General features: G+C 39.8%; 1 protein-coding gene across 1 annotated transcript in view; it reads right to left on the minus strand.

Moving 5' to 3' along the window:
* Positions 1-16,364, minus strand: part of LOC145412081 (uncharacterized) — a 156,192-nt gene that overhangs the window by 36,574 nt on the left and 103,254 nt on the right. Inside the window, exons 4-6 of the mRNA XM_080281999.1 lie at positions 15,712-15,921; positions 10,690-10,872; positions 4,082-4,126 (exon numbers count right to left, since the gene is read on the minus strand). Of these exons, the coding sequence (XP_080138125.1) occupies positions 4,082-4,126; positions 10,690-10,872; positions 15,712-15,921 (438 nt within the window). The remainder of the gene's footprint in view (positions 1-4,081; positions 4,127-10,689; positions 10,873-15,711; positions 15,922-16,364) is intronic.

Genomic DNA, 16,364 nt, shown 5'->3' on the forward strand with positions numbered 1-16,364 from the left:
AGTGTTTATTCTTGCATGTTTCACTCGCCTCTACATCTATTTTAACCAGTTTTTTTTTTTCGTTCCTTTTTGTACTTGTTTCACTTTTTTTTTTTTTTCACCTACTTTTCTCATACAGTCTGTATTTTCAGTAACTCCTTTCATCCTCGCTTTGTCACTCACTCTTATTACTTTAAAGATCTGCCCCATTTTTCCGTCTTTTATTCCTTCTTCTCCTCTTGTTCACTCACTTTGGCTTTACTCTTTATTTCACTCGTATTCTCACTTAATTCACACCACTTGCACTCTGATTCTCAGCCTCCTGCTCTCTCTCCATGCTCATGACCTGGTCTGCCTTAACCTCTCTGTCTTGCTCTCCCAACTACCTCATTATATCTTTTTTTCCCATATTTTCTCATTTTCACTCTTCCTTTCCTTTTCTCTCATACTTCTCACCTCTCAGTTATCCTCTGATTTTCTGCCTAAAGTTCCATATTTTAATATTTTTTCTCGAATATTTTCCACCAATTTTCCTCATTTTTCCTCTGTTTTTCTCACTCATTGCTCGTCTTATAGTGTTCCCCTCATTTTCCTTTCATATTTTCCGCCTCACTCTTCCCCACACTTTCCTATTCTTATTTTTGCGCCCACCACTCTTCCTCTAATAATCTCTCTTTTATATTCCATTTCTCAGTCTTCTTTTTAACTTCACACTCTTATTTTCTCTTAATTTTCGGCCTTGCATTCCACCTATATTATTCTCTTATTATCCCCCTCTCACTCATACTCTTGTTTTCCTCCCTTATATTTCCCATCTTATCTTCTCCCGTTGTCCCCTATGTTTTCCTCCCCCCCCCCCACACACACATACAGACACACTTTTCAGCTTTTCCCTACCTTGTATTCCACCTCCCAATCGTCATCTTACAATTTCTGTCACTTACTTTTTGCTTCCCACTCGGCTTCCCTCATTTTCCCTCGTATTTTCTCTTCCATATTGTACGTCTCCCACTCCACCTGCAACTCCATCTTTCACTCCACCCACACTCACATTTCCTTCTCACTCCACCCACGCCCACACTCTCACTTCACCCACACCCACACTCCCCCTCTCACCCACACTCACACTTCCCCACCATCCCAAGGTTATGCAAATCTATTATTGGTTATGACATCACCAGGAAGGGCGTAGGTGGGCTGTATGGGCAGTGTTTCTTGTTTCGTAATGTCCAAATTATACTCGGATGAATTATACTGGCATATGATTGGTCTGTAGCGTGGGGGGAAAAGTTTTGTTAGGAGGGTAACGCAGAGAGCCTAGATTTATTTCGGTATGGTGACGTCTGTTTTACTTATTTATTTATATATTCATTTATTTTTGCCGCCACCAGACTCTTGCTTCATCGTAGGAGGGGCCTATCACAGTAGAGGAGTTTTAACCTGTCACTGTTACTCCTTGATTACGATGTTGAGTATATTTTGATGTTTATTCTTGCTGCCATGTACCATTTTATTTAACTTTAGAGATGCTTCTTCGCAGTAAAGGGGTAAAGTGCATCATTTCTCGTAACGCTGTCTTACAAGAGGCATTGTTTGTTGATTTTATTACCCCGTCTTTCTGTAGCACATAGGAGAGAGAGAGAGAGAGAGAGAGAGAGAGAGAGAGAGAGAGAGAGAGAGAGAGAGAGAGAGAGAGAGGTTTGTTGATAGTTCTAACTTGCTGTCCAGTAGCAACGGAACTGGATATTAGTGTGTGTGTGTGTGTGTGTGTGTGTGTGTGTGTGTGTGTGTGTGTGTGTGTGTGTGTGTGTAAACGGTACATTTCACAACTCACCCTCCATCTGTTGTTTGCCAGTTTAACTTTGTTCAGTAGTTATTCCTGTTACTTGCAATTATTGTGTGGGTCTTGTTTCTGACGTCAGTTTATTTCTCTCGTTTGCACTTTAATATTACTGTACTTCAAGCAACTTTACGAATTGTTTTGTACTTTTGACCCTTGTAATGTTTTAGGTGTGTGTGTGTGTGTGTGTGTGTGTGTGTGTGTGTGTGTGTGTGTGTGTGTGTGTGTTGTGGTAAGTGAAATTAATGCATCTAGACTTTATTCCTTTCTCTACTGTGATATAAAGGAGTTTTGAGTTGAAATCTTAGTAAAGTTAGTAAGAGAGGTTTGAAGTATTTTGTTCCATGTTATCGTTTGATTCTAAAGACTGAAAAAATATTGTCTGAAATGAAGGTTTACTGTGACTTTTTTATTTTGTGAGGGTTTATTTAACTGAAGAGATACAGTAGACATGTTAATGACCAAATACTGTAGTAACTTTTTTGTTGTAATTATTAACTTTTTTTTTTTTTTTTTTGTCCACTAGAAATTATTTGGAATAGTTTTTGTGAGATGTACAGCACTTCGTTTTTATTTTTTTTATTGCACTTATTTTCTGTTTTGCTCTGTTAGGAGCCTGCATACTAGTTGTTAGCAGTTTCAGTTACTTTTCTGAACGGAGAACGCAGGAAGCAGTATGTATAAGCTTGTTTAGTTACCGCCATGGAATGAGGTGGTGTGAGGTGGTGGTGTGGGGGAGGGGGTTGCCAGCGGACAACAGACACACCAGGTGCTGTTTTTTTTTCTTTTCATTTGTGTCTGATGAATCACGTCTCAGTGACCCAACTTCCTCACCGAGAGAACATTAAACACATTGTTTTCCTTTTTTTTTGGGGGGGGGGGCTCATGAATCACGTTCCAGAGATCGAATTTCTTCCCATTGTCATCTTAGGCATCACACTGTACGAAAAAGATAGTTGCCGTTTGTTTCTGCAATTTGCGTAAACTTAAAGAAAGTTTCACTGTCCCAGGTTAGTTGCATATTTAATTGTTTCATCTCTGATTTCCTTATTTTCCAAGAATGGTAGTGTGAAAAAGAAAACCCAAGCATCGAGATTTTACTTTACTCAGGCATTACGAATATTGAATTGCTTCTTTGTATTCCGTTTTTCTCGTACCGTTAACTTCATCTTTTCAAGGGAGGGGAGTGAGGTAATGGGTGTATCTTTAACTACGAACCGTGCATCCCTTTCTGTGATGCTGTTTGTAACTTGGGTTAACCTTAAGGATTTTGCTGTTCTTTCATTAGTTGCATCTCCATCTTTTCTTCTCTCTCTCTCTCTCTCTCTCTCTCTCTCTCTCTCAGTGTAACCATTGGATTCTGCTCGTAATTGTTTGATGATGTCGCTCTCATGTCTGCAGGGTTTATGAATATTCCTCTTTTTCGTAACTTCGTATTATTCAAGGCCTGGGAGTGAGAGAGGTGTTACGGCCCATTTGTGTGATTACCTACCCGGAAACTTGACCTTCTTTGGACTGTGCGTGTTTGACTGGCGCATTTCCTTATTTTTGATGGTGCTCGGGGTGAAGGTTGTGGTAGGGGTGGTAATAAATCTTAATAGTTGTATGGTACGTGGTGGTAGTGATGGAACGCAGGAAGTTGGGTTGGGCGGTAGTGTTTAGTTCTGTGAATATCGTGATGAGGTGTGGTGATGCTGGTGATATTGGTGGTAGTGGAAATAGAGCTAATGTAGGTGTATGGTACTTGGTGGTAATGATGAAACATATATGTGGTTGTTTGGATTATGGTGCTGACCCTCTTGAGTTACATATAAATCCACGGAAAGAATGTTTACCAGGATTTTCCGGTTAATGACAAATGTGTTGTCTTTAAATTGTCGTAATAATGTAGTGCGATTATACATTTTGTTACCAAGTTTTTTTTTTTTTATCTTTCACTCATGGCTGTGTCGCTTCTGAAGCACATTGCTAATATATATTCCATATTTCCTCATATTTTCAAACATAGTAAGGAATATATGAGCTGTTTGGGTTTCACATAACTGATCCATTAAAACTGTGTGTGTGTGTGTGTGTGTGTGTGTGTGTGTGTGTGTGTGTGTGTGTGTGTGTTTTAAGTTATTTTTTTTTCTATACGTGTCATGATTAGGAGACTGAGTGTGCTGATGAGGAGACTGTGGTGATTGTTGGGGTAATGGCGATTGTCATTATGGTAATAAAGTAGGTTAATGAGGGTGCCAGATGGTGCCTTACCTCCTGAACTTTGTGCAGTCGTGGTGGAGGGGGTTGTGGTGGTTGTCTGATTCTCTGTGGAAGAGAAAAAAAAAGGAGAAAGGTTTAAATGGGGTTGATAGAAGTGGATGTTGTGATAAGATAAAACAAAAGCAGATGTTCTACTAAGCTCAAAATGAAAACAGAAACGCTGCCAGTGGGCCAGATGAAAATAGGTTCAATTTCTGTGTGGAAGAAAAAAAATGAGGAAGGTTCATGTTGGGTCAGATAATAACCATGGCTTTTTAATTAGCTCATACAAAAGGAGAAAGAGGTTCAATAATGATATGTTTAAAACAAGTGTCCAGAAGGATCAGTGAGAAAAATTAAGATAGGTCCAATTAAGTATAATCCATCAGTAGTCATGTCAGCACTGAAAATGGTTGGAATAGTGTCAGATTTGTGAGTCGTTGGAGTGAATTTTGACAGGATGTGTAAAATTCGAATATGGAAGGCATTGTTTAGGTGTATAGATTCTGGAAGGCTGAAATATAAGTTATGTTGTAATTATAATAGGTATATAAATGAAGGCTACCAGTATATCATCGGGTTAAAACATAATGTTACTGACCCTGTGCAGTAAACGGTATTCGGTTTTACATAACAGGTCCTATTCTTTGCATCAGAACATTTATTCATGTGATATCTAAAACTTTGCAATGAATATTACGAATGATTTGGTTTTAAGTACAGCTTTCTTGAAATACGTATGTCCAGTACTTACCGGCTATGTTTTTCTGTAATTGGTAAGAGATATGTAGTTAATAATAATAAAAGGTAATAATGATAATACTTGTAACAGGAATAACTTATAAAACCATACCTGCCCACCTGAAAGAACAGAATTGTTGAGTATTACAGAATATATGTGATTACAGGTGACATTATAAATAGAACTTGAACACTTATTGCAAAGTTAATACTGAACTGAATTTTTGTCTCGATTTGAACTGTTCATACTTTTTTTTTTCCTTTCCCCTGGTTATATCGTGATAGAAGTTTAAGCTAAAGTTCAATCTCCAATCTGTTCCAAATAAAGCTGAAAATAACAGGTAAAGAAGTGTTATCAGTTTTTGCATAAACTCAGAGTGTAGCCCAAAGCAGGCTTCATTAATACGTAGGGCAGCATTGTGTAATTTAGTACGAGTCCAGAGGTGAACCTGTGATTAAGGAGTATTAGGAGATAATTAGGGAGTGGAGATGGTACCGTAACTTGTGGAGTGAGGGAACAGATAATTTACCCTTCCAACTCTTATGCAGGTAATATAATTAAACATGTAAATAACAACCTTAACAAGGACAAAATTACCAACAGCAGAAAGAAGCATTAAGTGGTATTAATAGTAGTAGTAATAAGAGTAATAGTAATAATAATAATAATTGTCATGGTAATAATAATAATAATAATAATAATATGCCTCTCTTTGTTCATGTTATATCCAGTAATAAAGTTATGGCACATTTATAAGAAAAATACTGTCGTAAATAATAAACAGCTGGTAATAAATATATTAAAATCAGAGTGTTAGGCTAATTGGTTTAGCGGTACGCGGTATGAATCTCTCTCTCTCTCTCTCTCTCTCTCTCTCTCTCTCTCTCTCTCTGTTTAACTACCTGTCGGTCTGTATATTTACCCATCTGTCTGCATGTTTAGCCATCTGTCTATCTTTCCGTAAGTCTGCCTGTCAGTTTTATCTCTGTCTGTCAGTGTCTATATATCTGTCTGTCTATCTATCTGTCTGTCTATCTCTCTCTCTATCTATCTATCTGTCTATCTATCAGTGTGCCTATCTGTGTATATACCCATCTCTCTCTGGTACCAGGCATCGAGGAAGTGTGAGAGATAGAGCATGACGGAAAGCTCCGGTCAAGGCGAAAGTTAGGAGAACGTGTAGTGGGACTAGAGTTCTATCAGCCTATTCATCCAGCCAACCTTTTCTCTTTGTTCATTCCTGTCTCGTACCAGCCCGTAAGAGACACAGCAGAGGAGAGAGAGAGAGAGAGAGAGAGAGATGGGGGGTGTATGTGTTAGAACCAGGTGTAGCATTAGTTTCGTATGCTTATTCATCTGTTTATCCCTGTGGTCTCTATCTGTGTGTGTCTCGCACCAGCGTTTATTAAAGACAAACAGTCAAGGAAAGTGTGACAGAGAGGGCTATAATAGTCAAGGTAGAGAGTGCCGCAAGAACCATTTATATGTATGTAAGCAATAGAAGGCCTGTCACATTCTCTCTCTCTCTCTCTCTCTCTCTCTCTCTCTCTCTCTCTCTCGTGCCAGGCCAAGTCTGCCTTCCACTATGTCAGTCCATTCATCCATATATCGCAGTCCCTCCTCTATTCCACACGTAGCAGGCTGAGGGAGATAGAGCATGAAAAAGAGAGATGGTCAAGGCGAGAAAGTGTACCGGAACCATTTGTGTGTTATGTTAGCATGAGAGAGCCACCGACGCGTCCCTGGGTCCAACCAACATATTTATTACCTTGGATTTTAGACCATTACGCGTGACTACCTTTTGCCGTCCTGCTTTTGACTGAACTCCCCTCCTCCCTTCTTTCCCATGGTTTTGAGGTAGAGGTAGAGAGAGAGAGAGAGAGAGAGAGAGAGAGAGAGAGAGAGAGAGACGGACGATGGAAGATGGAAAGAGAAGCGAGGGGGGAACAGGAGATAGGATGAAGAGAAAAGGTTGCAAGGACAGAAGAGACCATGATACATAAAAGAGAAAAACAAGAGGAGGAGAGAGAAAAGGAGCCAGAGGAGGGGAGAGAAAGTGAGGGTAGAGAGGAGAGGGGATGGGGATAGCAGAATGGAGGAAGAGGAGGGATAAGGTTGGATACATGGAGGTTGGATAGAATCACTGAAGCTAATGTATGGGTCGGGGAGAAAGTCAGCGAGAAGCAGAACGTGAATTTTAGAAAGAGATACGTGGCTGTACTAGGAATGACATGAAAAGTGCAGATAGTTTTGCACTTTTATATCTGACCTAAAAAAAAAAAATCGAAAGAGACACATGATAGTAGTAAAACTGAGGAAAATTTTTGAACAGAGGATATTCTGCTTTGACCTAGAAAAGTTGTTGATAATTTTGTGAATTGAGAAATGGTGCGTGGCGGATGCGTTGAATAATTGTGTGAATTTTAGAAGAGATGGGTGGTGGAAATAATGATGAGTTCGAGAAAAAAGGAAAACAGAATATTATACTATTATGTTTGACTCAGAAAAGTATGTAATATATTTTTTAAAGAGATTCGTGGCAGTCGGAAAAATAAGGTTGACATCAGAAACCTGGCAAAAAGAATCTTTCACTTTCCTGTGTGACCTAGAAAATGTGCAGTAACAATTTTGAGGACTTTAGAAAGAAATGCGTAGCGACAAAGAGAAAAAAATAACTGCGGAAATATTGCAAGCAGAGTAATGTTTTTAAATTTCCAGTCAGAATAATACACTGGGCCTGAGAGAACTATTATAAAGTTCATGAATATTAAAAAAAAAAAAAAAAAGACGTGAGAGTAATGGAGATGACATAGGATAAAATGCAGTCAGAATCTTCCCTTATTTATATATATATACATTTTTTTCAGCAGTAAAGAAAATGTAATAGTACCGGAAGAGGTGTCCATAGAGAAAGTGAATCTGAAAATACGATTCTGTTATATTGATTGGAAATTGTGGAAGGAAAGACTCAAAGAGAAGGCATAAGTGTTAGAGAAGAGGAGGAGGAGAACGATGGATGGAGAGGTGAGAGGATGATGCAGAGGGAGGCAAGGGTGAGAGGGTGAGGCAGGGTAGGCAGGGGTGAGAGAGTTTGATAGGGTAGACATCGGTGAGGCAGGGGTGCGAAGGTGAGGCAAGGGTAGGCAAGGGTGAGAGAGTGATGCAGAAGGAGGCAAGGGTTGAGAAGGTGAGGCAGGGTAGGCAGGGGTGAGAGAGTCTGACAGGTTAGGCAGAGGTGAGAGAGTCTGGCGGGTTAGGCAGGGGTGAGAGGGTGAGGTAGGGATGGGAGAAAGCGATTAGTGCATACGTTTGATGTCACTAGTTCTTTTACACTGAATCGAAATTTTGTCAAAGTCTCATGAGACCTTTCTAAGCTAACCATAGGTTGGAGAGGAGGAAGGGGTTGTTACCTCTCATCATTAACTCGAATCCGTAGACTTTTAAAGGGACACACCTGTACCCGGATTCCATCACACCTGAATATCACCTTGACGTCACTCAGCTTAACTCTTGTGCAGCTTGCCCTGAGATACGACCAGTTAACAATAAAGCCCTTCACTACGAGAGGCCATACATATAGTGAATGAAATATACCGGTTGTGGTTAAGAATGCGACGAAAGAAAAACAACGGATAAAATATTCTGGATGAAGAAAGAATTTGAAAAAGAAGAAAAAATAATACAGACCAGGGTATTGATTCCCCCCCCCCCTTATTCCTTCCGTGCTAAAGGCCTTGCATAAGATGAATAAATCGCTTAATCATTGTACTGAAGGGATAAAACCAAATTTGGCCTTGTATTCTGATGCTGGTTTATTCCTCGCCCTCTCCAAATCCCTCAGTTAATCCTCTCAGTAAATGCCAGAAGAATATTTTAGCTGTAACTTAAAATATATTCTCGCGGGCTGAAATTTTGTAACACGTCGCTGTAGCCGATTTATTTTGCACTGTACATCTTAATATCCTCGTGTTTCTTTCCGATACAAAATTAATAGTATGTGTATTAAGAAGACATAAACTGTACCCAAGAAAAAAAGGTGTAAGGTGCAAATCAAATCGCTAAGGAGGATGTGCTAGGAAGATTCTCATGTAAACAAAATCGCGACAGAAGTAGTATTACGAAATCTAGTATGCCAGCCAGAAAGCAACTCAAAATATTCCCCTTCCAGATAATGCTCCTAGTAAATGCCACAAGAATTAAATGTTAGACAGTATTTTGGGTTTAACTTTTGTCTACGTGTTTTCTCTTAAGGAGGTGAGGCAGGCAAGGTCAACCAGTCCAGCCAAGCCCCCTCCTTCTCCTCCTTCACTTTGCTCCCAGGTCAGGGCCGGTCAAGTTCGGTCAGGTGGAGCCGCCTCTTTTTAGGTGGAACGTGGAGGTGGACCGTTCCAGATGTGGCAATAAACTGGCACTCCTAGTTAAAGAAAATATGTGTGTGTGTATGTGTGTGTGTGTGTGTGTGTGTGTGTGTGTGTGAGTGTGAGTGTGTGTGAAGGTTACGTGGTAGTCATTAGGTTAAGGGTTTTTTTTCTAGATTTCACCGTGGCCTTATTCTTTGTTGTGACCGTAACGCGTACGTGTGCAGCTGACAGAGGTAACAAAAAAAAAAAAAAAAAGGAAAGTAAAACAAAAGAACAAAAACTAAGTATCGGTGACTCATTTTGTTTCACTTTTGTCCTCGTTCACTGAGCAGTACAACTAGGGACCTGGAAATACATCGATTGTTGTGGGTTGTATTCTTGGGGAAAATTAAGACTTAGAAAAACATTGATTGTCTACCTTACTGACCCTCTTAAGGTTGATAGGCACTAACCCTTTCAGTCCGGTGACATGTTATTAATTTATTCTCGAGATCTCTAAGCAGTTTTTTATCGCTTTGGGGAGACCTCTTGCAGTTAAAAGATTAATCAAAGGTAGTCCTTATCTCTCCAATTATAAATTCTCTCCATAACTGAATAAAACTATTTGGAGATAATAAAAAAAATGTAGATAATACTTTATCTGAATGGAGGAGTTTAACTAAGATCCCAACTGCTCTGTGTTCTTGTGTGTATTCCTTGTCAGTTACGTGCATAGGATACAAGATATTTAACTGCTTAGGTAGACATTAGCAGCTTATCTGGATGTCTCATCTTCGAAGTGAGCTAGGTGGAGGAATTTTGATGGCATACTGTACCCTAAAAAGCTGAATAGAATATGACATCACCTTAAGTCATTCTTCAAGGTTAGGTTTACAAGGTCACTAGTTGGTAACTGGTTCTGCTACATTCACTAGCTTCACCAGATATCCTGTTCACGTCATCTACCTTACTTTCAACACCTGTAGAGGTTGGGTAGCAGGAGAATGAGCGTTTACTTTGATTACAACCCTTGATGTTGGTTCATAACGAGCTTATGGTCAGTTTCGTGTTTTAGATATGATGCCGGAAGAATCAGAGGCATTGGAGGTTTTACAGTCGCCTTTCCTTTTCCGTCCATCCCGTAAAAAACAGTTTCAGTTACGTCGTTTGCTGTATATAAAACAATCGTAGAAATTGAGGATACGGAAATTGGAGCAGAAGTAGGGACGAGTTGTAGATCTTATTTTAACCTGGGGGGAAAAAATCCTCTGGCGTAAAGAAAGCAGTGCCGACTGCCACAGTATTTGCCAGCTGTCTTACTTACGCCGTCATTCATACTTACGATAGTCATAAAAGCTGAGGCAATGCAGGAGAGGGATCGATAGCTTGATGGACAACCCTGGACATCGTTTCATTAACATTTCAGTTCCCAGTCATAACTAAGATTTGTATTTACTGGAAGAAATAGCTACATAGGCTAATTCTTCTCGTGTCTTGCCCATCCCTCCAGCAAAATCAGTCATAGTTACCTCGTTTGCCATACTCACGACAGTCGTAGAAGTTAGGGCAGCATGAGAAGGACCTGTAGCGTGGACGACACCCCTGTAGCGGCAGGATACACTTGGGAGCAACACAGCGACGCCTTCCGCGGATACAGAAGCAGTAGGAGCAGGGGTCGGGGGAGATCATGGCAGACCCCTCCGCGAACACTGCGCCGTCACTCACACATCCTGCACCAGTTACAAAAGCGTCTGGTTTTAGCTGGAATAGTATACACGATGGTGTCCATGGATGGGAGGAGATGAATAAGGGACATGAAAGGTTAGTTGAAATAGTGTAAGGCCATGCAAAGTTAGTTGAGGTGTAGTTGACTTGGGAAACTCTAGATGGGTACGGTGATATATTATATATATATATATATATATATATATATATATATATATATATATATATATATATATATCTATATATATATATATATATATATATATATATATATATATATATATATATATATATATATATATATATATACACACACAAAACAGTTCTTTAGGCCGAACATATTTTTTTTTTACTTTATCGTAACTAACACCAGACATTTATCCTCAGCTTAGGAGAAAAGTAATTGTCCTGAATGGGTTTGAAACAGTCTGTATTAATGGTTATAACACGCCTTGACCAGTGCATGATCGTCCGTAACTGGGAAAGAATGTATTGTCATTTTTTTTTTTTTTCCACCGAGGAAGCAAGTTTCTTTCCCCGTGATGAGAAATAGAAATATAACGGGTCTTTTCGTTCCACAAGACTGCCTAGTTTCTTACGTCTTCGGTGTAAGAAATTTTTCTTTAATAGAGATATTTTGTACCTATGAATAGGATTAAATGTACAAAAGGTATTTACACTAGGTGTTGGAAATTTGAGAGCACGACGGGTGGTTAAACTATAGTTACCTCGATAATAATAATAACAATAATATGGTGAAATTTCTTTCTTGTGCGACAAATAAATCAGTATACCATAGTACGATAGACACTGAAGCAAACGTACACTGTGCGCTATTCTGATGTGTATATTCCGTGCAGAACAGTTATTCACTTGGCCTTGATATGTGCTGCTGCGGCGGCCTTGTCCTTGCCTTTGAAGAGGTTGGTGGTCAGAAGGTCTGGGCGTGACTCTGTAATCAGACTGGATGCCACACTGACCGGCGGGCGCGTGATAGTCCCAGGAAAATGAACTCCTTTGTCGGATCTTGTTTTTGTAGAGGTATTATGATGTGGGGGAGACTGGTTTCTCTTTAAGGAGACGGGTATATTTCTTGAGGCCTTTCTTCCTGAGGACGTGATAGTTATTTTATCCCTACTATTTCTAGAGGTGCTGAAGAGGGGCACTTTCACGTGGTACACCTATGTAACCGGGCGGTGGAACTGTCTGGTTATATAGACGTTCCTCATTTGCATCCATATTACCTGAAAGGAGGATAGTGATGTTCAAGAAAAGGGCATCTTCCTCCTACGATACACTGGATTCACTTTCATATAAGCCAGTTTTTTTTTTTTTTTTTTTTTCTGGGATGGGTTTTTGGAACTTCAGTGGCTAGATACAGAGTTCGTTAAGACATTTCCCTGTAGGAAGTTGTTGTAAGCTAAATATAATCGTCAAGTGTTAGCAAGATTATAGTGAAGAAATACGTTACCGGATTGAAAGGGTAAAGCAGACAGGTTTTTCTCCACGTAGAAATGAGGACACGAAAATGTACCGGTAGTTCTTGGATCATACCCACTCTTCCAAGAAAAAAAAACAAAAAAACATCAAGGTCTTCTCTTCTTGATGTGGAAATACGTTGTACTTGACGGCACTAAGAAAAACTTTGTTAGTAAGAACGTGGAGCTGCGGGTTGATGAAGACGATCTAACTGGTTTTGTAAATGAGTTGAGCGTATCATTGAACTATTGTATTTGAGAATTAAGGAGGAAAAGGAGTTTGTTTATATGTGAGATTGTTGGGGTTGCATGCACGCATTTGTGAGGTTATGGAGAGAGAGAGAGAGAGAGGGAGAGAGAGAGAGAGAGAGAGAGAGAGAGAGAGAGAGAGAGAGAGAGAGAGAGAGAGATTCCTCAAAACAATGCTGCTTATAGATTTTGAAGGGGGGGTGTTTATCTACAACACCAACAGCAAAAACAGTGACAGTACATGGAAAGTAAGTAGTATGGGTGGACGTAAAACATGGCAGGGTAGGTTAGGCATACATATTATTTTATCAGATTTTATAAAAAGTATTTGGTAAGGTTTGTAGAGTCAAAATTTCACCAGAAACCGGAAAGGAGTGTAGTCAAGAGTCTTAAAGGAATAAGAGCAGTTTTCCTTGGGTTTGTAGGAGATGTTAGCAGCATATGTATTTTAGGGTGAGATTACGTATATAGTCGCGGAAAAGTTGCTGAATTTACTTAGACATATGTTTGGCTAGCTGAGTTATGTATGGAATTTACGGGTACGATGGTGAGGATAGGGATGTGTAAGGAATGTGTAGAACTTAGAAGCAAGAAAGTTGTGTAGGGCGATCCAAGGTAAAATTAAAACTGGAAAAAAAATTACAGCAGATGGACCAATACGATAAATGTGTCTACGTAGGTCCTTGAGGAGTGCAGTTAGAATTATGAAGGATTTATAAACAGAGGAGACAGGCAAGGTTCCTTTCTTTCAAGTTTGCTTTATGTTTGGTAAAGTTATAATTTCCCTATGAAACTTCAAGAATAATGTATATATATTTTTTTTATCACCCATGCATGCGCTACTCCCTTAGTAACTGAACTGAAGGCTGACGGACTTTTTTTTTTTTTTTTATCCCCTTCAACAAGAGACGTCTTTTGAATTATATTCTTGCTCCCGCCTTGTGATTTTCTTAGCTTATGGGAGACATTTACAAGTGAAGGAAGTTAAAAGGTACCTTATTTAAACACGTAAATGCAGATAAAACTTGGATACTTGGAAAGAGACTTCTGGTGATTAAACAGGACTCGGATAGGGGTACGCGCAGTCAGTGGTGATGTATGAAATTGACGGGACATGTGGTAGATTGGATAACAGTAGAATCAGGTAATCATACAAGATGTTCATTATACCGTTCTTAAATTAGGAAGCGCATTTGTTTATTTATTTTATTTATTTTTTATTTTTTGATGGGGAATTGGTGCGCCAGCAAAGTTGTGCCAAGGGTTTCGATGACATGAGTGGTGAGTAAATGAATGAATGTTTGGCCCATTTTTATTTTTCCGACTTTTTTCCTTTCCTTTTCCTATTTTTCAATCCCTCCCAGCCCATGCAGCAGTGAGGAAGAGGGTTAAATTGATGATGATGGTGATGGTGATGATGAATTTTAACTCGTTCATTTTTTTTCTCAGTTGTCAGTATCTACTCTTATTTAGGTGTTCATTCCGGGAACCTGTAAACCTCCCACCACCTTTTTTTTTCTCTCTCTCTCTCTCCGAGATGACTGTCAGTGCGTGATCGTGATGGACTTGGTCACGTCGTCGTAGTGCGAGGGACATGACAGTACCGTTGTGTATTATACTGGCGAGGAAGGACACACACACACACACACACACACACACACACACACACACACACACACACACACACACACACACACACACACACACACACACACACACACACACACACACACACACACACACACACACACACACACACACACACACACTGAAACCTGATACAATCCAGACGGTGGGTGTTAGTGCTGCGTGCGTGACTTGTGTATGAAAGTAATACCATCTGCTGACGTATATACTACTGGACCTTGAAAACTGGATTTGAAACTTTGTTCAAGGTTGCTGCATAAAAAAGAGGAAAAATAAAAGAACAAGTAATACCTAGATACTCCTTCATAATATTTGAATGCATGAAAATAGATAAACACACACACACACACACACACACACACACACACACACACACACACACTCTCTCTCTCTCTCTCTCTCTCTCTCTCTCTCTCTCTCTCTCTCGTGACATTTGGGACAATAAAAATTCTTTCAGTTCAGTGTTATTTTACGGGAATGGTTCTTAGGTGGTCCTGAACCCTATCTCACTCCCTCTTTTAGCTGGGAATTGAGGTTGGGATGATGGTGATGAATTAGGGACATAGTAGAATGTAGTAGACGGCTTATGTAATGGATGGACAGTACCGTATTTCATAACTTTAGTCGGCTTGTCAGAATGTAAAGCCCATGAGAGGAGTGATACGTCTTTTGTTTCTTTCCTTTTTTTTTTTTCTTTACCCATTTCACTACATGGACGCCTTTTTTTTTTTTTATCTTCTTGCTACCTTCAGACGATTTTACTCAGTTTAGGACAGGCCTCGTACTGAAGGGGTTAAAGAAGGTTATGATCAGTCCACACCATTTCGGAAAGTCTCAAGCAGAAGAAAATCTGGTAGTATTAAGAATTATATATCAATTAGCGTCGCCCCAGGGCTGAAAGTGTTATTAATTATATTGCTCCTGAATTATTACCGTCCAGTCAGTCACTTTCTGTCGTGCTGATTATATTCCGATTGTAGGGTACCCGTGAGTGTATGATATTCTTTGTAATTTTATGGGGCAGGAGTGATAGTGGTGATAGAGTTTGGTGTGTAGGTCATGTGGAATATTTTGGTAGTGGTTGTAGTGGTTGGGATAGCATTTATTGTAATGGTCATTTGCTATGCATGATAAGCTCGTCTGGTAATGGTAATGTGGTAGGGTTAGTGGTAGTTATGTCAGGTCGGTATGGTAGTGTGTTAGGTATTATGCCTTTTTGTCTTTAACTTGACATAACCCTAACATCTCTCCTCCTTGAATGCTGAGCTGCAGCAATAGATTAATACTAGAATATGATGGTAGTCACGAGGAAATGCAATGATAAGGATGTAGAGCCTTAGTAGTGCCGTGTTTGCCATTAACCGACATGAAATAAACAACAAAAGAAAAAAATATCTGGACCAAGTTAAAGTGAAAGCAGTATAGTGACAGCAAAGGAGGTTAGGTAATCGGGTTGTTGCTGCGGCTCACCTCTAATGCTTACACTGCCTGCGGCCGTGGTCCCTCCCCTGCGGCGGGTTCCCAAGACCGCCGCCTCCGCCTCCGCAGCCTCAGCCGCTGCTTGCGCCTCCTTTGCTGCCTCCTCCTGCCGCCTCCGCACCTCAGCCGCAACCGCAGCTGCCGCATCCTCCTCATTCTCCCCCTCATTCCTGTACAGTTTGTTACCCTCTAACTCACCATCTGAAAGAGAATAGAAAAGTGTACTGTAAGAGCTGCGTGTTTATGAGCAGGAATAAAAAGAGGATTAAGGCATTGATATTTATACTTATAAAACAGTATGGTGGTGGCAGGAATAACATGGAAGGACTGTAAACTTTAATATTTCCCAATTCAGTGACCCACGTATTCTGAATAAAAAAAAACTTTTTTGTAGCGAGAATTAGAGACAAAATACGTCTATTTAATGGCGAGATTAACTCAGTCAGCCTGAAGACTTTTATCATAAGGTGAATCTAATCACTTGGTCGTAGTCACAGTACATTAAAAGAGATTTTCGGGTCCAAATGTTTAATGAATGCTGTTTGCAAGTGCATGTACTTTGAAAACTAGCGTGACTCTTACCACTTAACATTTATCGTTTAAAACTTGTATGTATGTCCGATTCTGGGCATAGGCTTAAGATT

Source organism: Coenobita brevimanus, chromosome 92, assembly GCF_032717465.1.
Source record: "Coenobita brevimanus isolate Jiangsu-jjx chromosome 92, ASM3271746v2, whole genome shotgun sequence".
Lineage (NCBI taxonomy): Eukaryota > Metazoa > Arthropoda > Malacostraca > Decapoda > Coenobitidae > Coenobita > Coenobita brevimanus.